The following is an 8,225-nucleotide window of genomic DNA, read 5'->3' as shown; positions in this document are numbered from 1 at the left end:
GCAGGGGCTGGCCCGGAGGACACATGCCGCAGCAGCTGCCGCCTCGCCTCTGATCCTCTCCCCTGCATTCTCCATGTTGCATTTCTCGCCGGTTTCTCAGGCGGTGTAACCGCGGCTGCCGGAGGGGCAACCGGGGCATTGCTCTGCTCGCACATCCAGCCACACGTTTCTTTTCCATTTTCATCCTTCCCTCCTTAGTTCCTTTTCCCTTCCCCCGCCTGCTTTGCATCCATCTCCCACACCCCGTTACCCGCTTCTGCCTCCATCCGCCGGGGCTATGGCCGCGGAAGAGGTATTGCAGACTGTGGACCATTATAAGACCGAGATAGAGAGGCTGACCAAGGAGCTCACGGAGACGACCCACGAGAAGATCCAGGCGGCCGAGTACGGGCTGGTGGTACTGGAAGAGAAGCTGACCCTCAAACAGCAGTATGACGAGCTGGAGGCTGAGTATGACAGCCTCAGACAGGAGCTGGAGCAGCTGAAAGAGGTGAGTTACCTGTCACCTCTTCCCTGCTCGGCCCGGTCCCCCTCCCTCAACTCCCACCCATCATTTATAAAGAAGTCGGAAAGGATGCTATTGAAAGGACTGTTTCTTCGTCTTAGAGCTCTTTGTAGATAAGAGAAGATTGAAAGAGTCCATTGTTTTACCCCCAAGAGAGAAATTGCCCAGGAAATGAATGTATAAGCTGGAATTTGGGAGGCGATGGCTGTTCAGGCTGTGCGAGAGGGAGATTCATAAGAGTCCTCAAGCCTCAGCACTCTAAGGCGACATTCAGCTGGGCTGGAATGCGTAAATCAAACTTCTCAAAACTGCTGTTATATCACGTCCAGGTTTCAGTAACAATCCCATAATCCACAAAGTCGATGAGTGGGTTTGTGTTGAGGACCCACGGTTTCAGGTTGTAGAACCTATGGTACCTCAGCCTTCTGCTGAGCATAACCACTCCTTGGGGAGATTGGAACTGTTATTAGGAGAACTCCTTGCCAATCCCGTTTGACAAAGACTTGAGCAATCTTCATTCTCCTTGTCTTTAGTTATTCTTGTCATCTGGCAGCAGGAGAAAAACAACTCTACTGCTGGGTGTTGCTGCTGCCTTGATTTCACCTCTGAGTGAGGGTGGGCCATGCCCAAAGTCTTAAAAGGTCACCCTGAACAGGGAAAATTTAATTCCCCTACAAATGGTGTGAAAGAATGGTATATATCAGATGCGTGGGTAGCCGTGCTTTCACGTAAGGCTCCTCTGTTTGAAATGACTGTATGTATAAAACCAGAATGTCACAAATGGGCCATGTATATATAACACTTGTCCTCTTTGATCTTTTGGTATTTGGCTTCTTTTAAAGACTGGCTAATGTATTAGAAGAAAATAAGTAGTGAATATCAAAAATTTAGAAGAATATACATATTGTTGAAGGAACTCAGTCTCTTTTACCCAGTTCCTGGGGTACTATGGGTAGCATAAATGTAAATGTACACACCGCTTTTCTATGTGGCATGTCTTTATTTTTAGGTGCATATTGGCATTTAAAATTTGCTATATACACGTTTTTATTCTTATGTACTCAAACAGTTTTTCAAGGGGTGTCTTGTGTTATTACATTTAAAAAACATGATTTATGACAGATCTAATCAATTTGCCTTCTAATTTAGTACATAATATGGTAAGCATTTATAGTTTCAGGTATGTCTTATTTTTATTCTGATGCCTAGATGCCAGAAAATAAACATATGGTAAAAACCCCAATTAGAAATCTGATTTTTTGTGCGTTAGGCTGTACATTTCTAGTTCATTTTGTTGTTGTTTTGTTTTGATTTACCATGCACACGTCTATTAACTACAGCTGGACTTAATGGTATTTTCCAACTTAGATTAGGTCTTAAGCTGATATGTTTAAATTCAGTGATGCTAAACCTTGTGAAGTCAGGAAGGTGATGGTAATTTTCAGAGATGTTTTGATGTTGTCTACACTTATCAACACTGCTTTACCAAGACAAGGAAGTGCAAACCAGGCAGTGTTAGCTACCACCTCCTTGATAAAGATGGTAGACTTAATTTAATGAAATGGACTTTAACTGTTAACTGGCCTTCCTGCTTGATTCAAACAACCCTACTAGGGTTTTTCTGTGTCATTGTATTCATCGTGCATAGTAAACCTTAATGCAATTGTCTTTTGCCTTTACTAGACCATGAGCTCTTAAGGCAAGGAATCTGTCTTAATTTATTTTGCATCCAAAGTCTTTAACACAAAGCCCAGCACATAGTGAGCATACAATAAGTATTTTATGAAAGAATAAATTTATACTGGAAGAAGATATACTTTATCAAGCATTCACTGGTGCATATTGGTTAGTGTCAGAGAAAGACTAAGAAAATTGAGGAGTATAGGAAGTGATTAGTATTAAACACGACCTGTATTACTTTCATCAGCAGTAATAGGAAAAATGACAAAAAATGTTTTGTAAGAATGGTGTAACAGTGTTTTCTTAATAGAGAATAATGCAAATACCAATTTAATTTTTTTCTGTAAAACAGTGAGGTGTATTTTGTTCTGTACAGCAGGAGGTTAATAAAAGTTTATCAGGATTATTTTCGCCAAATGATACTTGTTTACATATGTATTTTGAGTTGCATTTGGCATAAATATAATTTAATTTTATGTTCCCAATGAACTGGCTTCTACTGTTATATAAACATGTATTTTAAGGTAATAAAAAAATCATTATATTGATTATTTGATAGTGAGACCTGTGATTTTGATCCTTTAAACATGATGTATACTTTAGTTGGGAGTATTATTTAAATGAGCTAAATCAGTCTCAGTAATGTTTCTTGTTTGAAAAGTAAATCCAAAATAATTGTGCGAACTAAGATATTGCAGTGATGATATCATATAGAAGCCATTTTTGAAAAACACGTTTTGTTAGCGCTCTGATTTTTCAAAAGGAAGTTTTGTTCATTTGCAGGTATATATAGGAAATGATGTTCTTGCTCTAGACTATAAAACCAAGTATAAAATCTTTGGTTTATTTCCAGGCTGTTTCAACAGATATGATTCATTTAAAAGTAATTGGACCAGTTTATGGGAATGTCAACAGAAAAATACTGTGCTAAGTCCAAGCTGGACGTTAGTAATTTGCAGTGTCGCGACACGGCTGTCTCTAAGGTCATGTTGTTTTCACGAGTCAGCACCCAGCAATGCTGCTGCCCTCCTTCCCAGGCTGTATACAGCTCTGACAATAATGCAGGTGAGCAGTATTGCTGAAGATGTGTAGAATCAAGATGATGAATTCATTAATTTTTTTCTAGTTATTTTCTTACCTAAGTCTGGATTGCTCTTTGGCTTGGCCTCATACCATTAGGGCTCTGCCCGGTGCCTACATGACTACTGTAATTCTGAAAAAACACACTTGAAAGGAAAGTACTAATGATGTGAAAAGAATGACTTCTGACATCATCATAATGTTCTCCTTTTCATTATCTTTGGGGAGCTGGACAAAGCACATGTCCACTAGAATACTTAATCACGGCTTTGTGATTTCATGAATAATGATTGCTTTTCAGTGGCCTGGGGGGCACCCATGCCCAGTTATGTTCAGGGCCTGGCTGATTGTATGTTTGGGATATGTGTAAATCAGCACTGTTCCTGTCACTCAGGCCAAAATAGTGTTTGAAGAAGAGTCTTCTCTACAATAATTTGAAACTTAAAAATAAACATTCATTAAAAAAAAAAAAACCTAGAATTTAAGGTTTTTGTTTTGTTGTGTTTTAAAAATGTTTTAAATTGAGAATGTAGGAAAGTTTTAAAAGATCCCCTTAGAAAGAAATGATTCAGCATTCCTGGTAACATTTTAGAAAACATGTCCATGTGACAACTTTAGAAAAGTTTTGCAGCTGGGATACAGTGGACTGTCTACTAAGAATCTTCAACTCATTTCCTTGCTCATTTTCTCAACCTGATACTAAGGATAGACACCAGCTGCTGAGGAAGCACTTTGTGGACACAGAGCAGCTTTTCATCTTAGAGCCAACCTGATGCTTTTTCAGGACTATAGTTAAATCATTCAAGAAATAAACACTGAACTTACATACTTTTAGAGATTGTCACATTAGGGACCTGACAAAAGCCATTTACCTGAATTCATCCTTAAACAGAACTAATTTTTTTCCTCTTATGCTTAGACAGATTGTTAGTTTCTCTTCTCTTTGTAAATTCTAAATCATAAAATCATATGGGGAACCCCCCCATATTTCTTTTCCAGTCTATGAATAAACATAGAGAAAGTTAACATTGAATTTATTTATCTAAGCTAGTATTTTTATCTCTTGTTGTTTTTAAAGAAGACATGTTATACTTATCACATTTATTATCAAATTAATTAAAACATCTAAAGTATATGAATGTATACTTTTGGAAAGTGTTTATAAGCAACCTCAACAAACAAACAATCACTTTAATCATATTTTTTTTTGACCCAGTTTCTCTAACTTGTACCATTTTTCCTTTTTATTTCAACTCAAGATTTCATCCCTGGCAAAGTTATTTTTCAGATACCATTTAGCAAGATTTTATAATCTCTCATCACATTAATCATATTTGCATGAACATGTACAGCAGCCATGGTTTGAAGATTTTTTTCAGAATTTCATGCTTACAAATATTCTTCCCTATCTTCCCAATAAATACACTTGTACTTTATGGATATTGCATTCCAAATTTGAAAATATGATAATTAACTTGCATGTTGAAATATATCGAAAAGGCTTTCTTACACCTAAGATTTTACCTGTAAACATGGCTTTGAAGGAGAGAAGGGCATGAAGAGGTGCATAGTCTGACTGTGCACCTAATTCATTATGCTAGACTTCCCCGGCTCTCCAGTGATTAAGACTGTGCTCCCAAATGCAGGGGACACAGGTTTGATCCCTGGTTGGGGAAGATCCCACATGCCGCATGGCATGGCCAAAAAAAAACATACAAAAAAAAATTCGTTATGCTAAAGGAGAAGTAGCAGGAGATGAAATTGGGAAAGTGGCAGTGGCCGTATTTTGTCTTAGGGATGGGGAACCATTAAAAGGAAATGAAAGGAAACAGTAACTGTGTTTGGTGCCTTACATTTTATCTCATTTAATCTTCAAAGTAACTCAGAGGCTTATTGCCTTTTTTTACAGATAAGAAAATAATTAAAGTAATAAAGCATTGAACTATGTATACAGCCCCACTTAGGACTAGGCACTTTGCATGCCTTATCGGTAATTCTTATAGCAATCCTTTTACAAGGTAGATATGGCTTGCATCATACAGAAGAGAAAACTTGGTCTTAGAGAGGCTATGGATCTTTCTCAAGGCCACAAAGCTAAGTGGTGAAACCTGGTTCAGGAAGAAGCCCACTTTCTTTGCACCTTACTACCCTGAGATGCTCAAATACCTCAGTCAACATGCAATTTAGAAGGTCATGGTATTGGTCGTAGAGGGTGGATTGGAGCTGTGCAGGGGCAGTAGGGGTAGTGAGGGGAGGACAAACCTGAGGGCTCTTTAGGAGGTGTAGGGTGGAACACGGTGTTGGATGTGACTGGGTGTGGAATGTGAGGAAGAGAGTAGATTTGAGAATATCAGGATGGATTAGAAGGTGGTTCCATTCACAAAGGAAGGTTCTACGGGGAAAGAGCAGTTTCAGAGGGTAAAGTTGATGCCTGAGTTATATGAGGTTTTTAAGTTCATGTTTTCTTTTTAGGAGAGGCATAAGTTGCATGATAAAATACTCAACTCTCAGTTTAATAAGACAAATGAATAATTTGTGCAATTGGTTGTCATTTTATTCAAACCTAATTTCCAGAATATGGAATATATGAACAGTTTAATGATGTTTTCACAGTTTGTTTGCATTCTTTTTTCTTTTTTAATTTTTATTTATTTATTTATTTTTGGCTCTGTTGGGTTTTCGTTGCTGTGCGCGGACTTTCAGTTGCGGTGACCAGGGGCTACTCTTCCTTGCGGTGTGCGGGCTTCTCATTGCGGTGGCTTCTCTTGTTGCGGAGCATGGGCTCTAGGCACGTGGGCTTCAATAGTTGTGGCTCGCGGGCTCTAGAGTGCAGGCTCAGTAGTTGTGGTGTACGGACTTAGTTGCTCTGTGGCATGTGGGATCTTCCCGGATCGGGGCTTGAACCCACATCCCCTGCATTGGCAGGTGGATTCTTAACCACTGCGCCACCAGGGAATCCTGTTTGCATTCTGAATTGAGAGATGTATAAACTCATAAACAATGGGCAAGAAGCTGGCCTGGCACAGTGAGGAAAACCAGCCCTTGCAGACCTCTAGGGTTAAGGGTGCTGGAACCAACATCACTCACCCCCCACTGACTGATAACTTGAGAGTACATTACCACTTTTACTTTTTTCTTTCTTTTTTGGCCGCAAGAGTTTGATTGCCCTTTAAAGGGCGATTACCATTTTGGGGCTTCCCTGCTGGCACAGTGGTTGAGAGTCCGCCTGACGATGCAGGGGACACGGGTTCTGCCCCGGTCCGGGAAGATCCCACATGCCGCGGAGCAGCTGGGCCCGTGAGCCATGGCCGCTGAGCCTGCGCGTCCGGAGCCTGTGCTCTGCAACGGGAGAGGCCACAACAGTGAGGCCCGCGTACCGCAAAAAAAATAAATAAATAAGTTACCATTGTGTAATTATGACAATTTGTGGCAACAATCCCAGTTGGATAAAAGCATAGACAAATAAATAGTTTCCCCTTCCTCTCCTCCCAGTTCTGTCTCTATTGCTAATACTCTGGTGCGTATTCTCTTATACTTGTTTTAAATAACTTTAAACATGTGAATCCATATGCACGCTTCTTTTTTGTTCTTATTCTTTAGTTTTTGTAAAAATGGACTCATGCTGTACGTATTACTCTGTAACGTGACATTTTTTATTTAATAGTATATCCTTTCAAAATGCAGATATTTCTAGGACAGGGCCGTATTTTTAAGGCACTGGCGTTTCAAGTGTGAAGCAAATGGGACTGATCAGGGAAGAAAACCAGAGAGCTTCAGGGAGTGTGGTCGGCACTGGAGAACAGGAGAGGTGGGGAGGTGGCCCAGGGTCTGCCCTCAGGATAGCTTGGGTGGCCCTGTGAGAGAGAAAACTAGTGTAGGTGTGTGTGAAAGAAACTGATGGGATTTGTTTGGTTGGCCCGTGGCAGGCCTGTGATATACCAAGGGAAAAGATGGGAAGTTTTATGGGTGAACCGGAAGCGATTTTGGTTCCTTGTCTACTTGGCTGGTGTCAGACCTACATGGACACCATAATAGGTGGCTGGTTTCCAGGACCGGCAAGAGCTGGACAGTGTGGCCACATCCTATCCATGCTGGGTCTTGGGGAGAAGCCAGGATGATGCAGGCAGTTGGGTCTCATTATGTTAGCCCATCTTTGCCCTGTGACAGTTGAGTTTTTTTGTTTTTAACTTTTCATAAAAATTATTTTTATTATTATACTATTTTGGTTGTAATTGTAAAGATAATTTACTTTTATTGAAGACAATAAAGTATACAAAGGTATGAAGAAAATTAAAACCACCCATAATTTTTATTAGTCCTATATTTTTAATCTACATTGTCAACTATTTTACATTATATAACCAATCAGAATTTTTTTTTTTGCTTTAGATTGTCCATTACTACTTTTTTTTTTTTGTCCATTACTTCTTTTTCTTTAAACACAGCCTTCATCAGAGGCATGTCCATTACTTCTTGTTCTGTTACATTTATTCATTCAAAAGTTTTTCTGAGTGGCTACTGTGTTGACACTATGCTGCTTGCTGAAGATAAAAGGTTGAGCAAGACAGACAAGATGGAGCTGCCTGAATGGAGCTTACGGGGAGATAGTCAGGAAGCACACACGCATGTCAGATGTGAGAAATGCCATGAGTGAAGAGATCGGGGCTGGCTGGGGAAAGCATGGTCAGGAAAAGCCCCTCCCAGGAGGTGACGTTTGAGCCCAGACCTGAATGATGAGAATGAGCCAGTCATGTGGAGATTGAGGGAAGTGATTTTTTAGGAAGAGGGACAAATACAAAGATTGTGGAACTCTGTTGGTAGTTGTTAGGGGAAATGGTGGGTGACCATGCCCTGTAAAAATAACCATTCATATAAAGAAGATGTGGTACAATGGAATACTACTCAGCCATAAAAAAGAATGAAATTTTGCTGTTTGCAACAACATGGGTGGACCTGAAGG

General features: G+C 40.0%; 1 protein-coding gene across 16 annotated transcripts in view; it reads left to right on the top strand.

The window, feature by feature from the left end:
• The first annotated feature begins 277 nt into the window (after positions 1 to 277).
• The window catches only part of BICD1 (BICD cargo adaptor 1), a 203,825-nt gene continuing 195,877 nt past the window's right edge, over positions 278 to 8,225 (top strand). For all 16 annotated transcript variants that reach the window (XM_065886693.1, XM_065886689.1, XM_065886691.1 and 13 more), the window contains exon 1: positions 278 to 490. In XM_065886693.1, coding sequence (XP_065742765.1) covers positions 278 to 490 — 213 coding nt within the window. The remainder of the gene's footprint in view (positions 491 to 8,225) is intronic.

The sequence above is a fragment of the Phocoena phocoena genome, chromosome 11, assembly GCF_963924675.1.
Source record: "Phocoena phocoena chromosome 11, mPhoPho1.1, whole genome shotgun sequence".
NCBI classification, from domain to species: Eukaryota; Metazoa; Chordata; class Mammalia; order Artiodactyla; family Phocoenidae; genus Phocoena; species Phocoena phocoena.
This window is presented reverse-complemented; position numbering and strand designations above follow the sequence as displayed.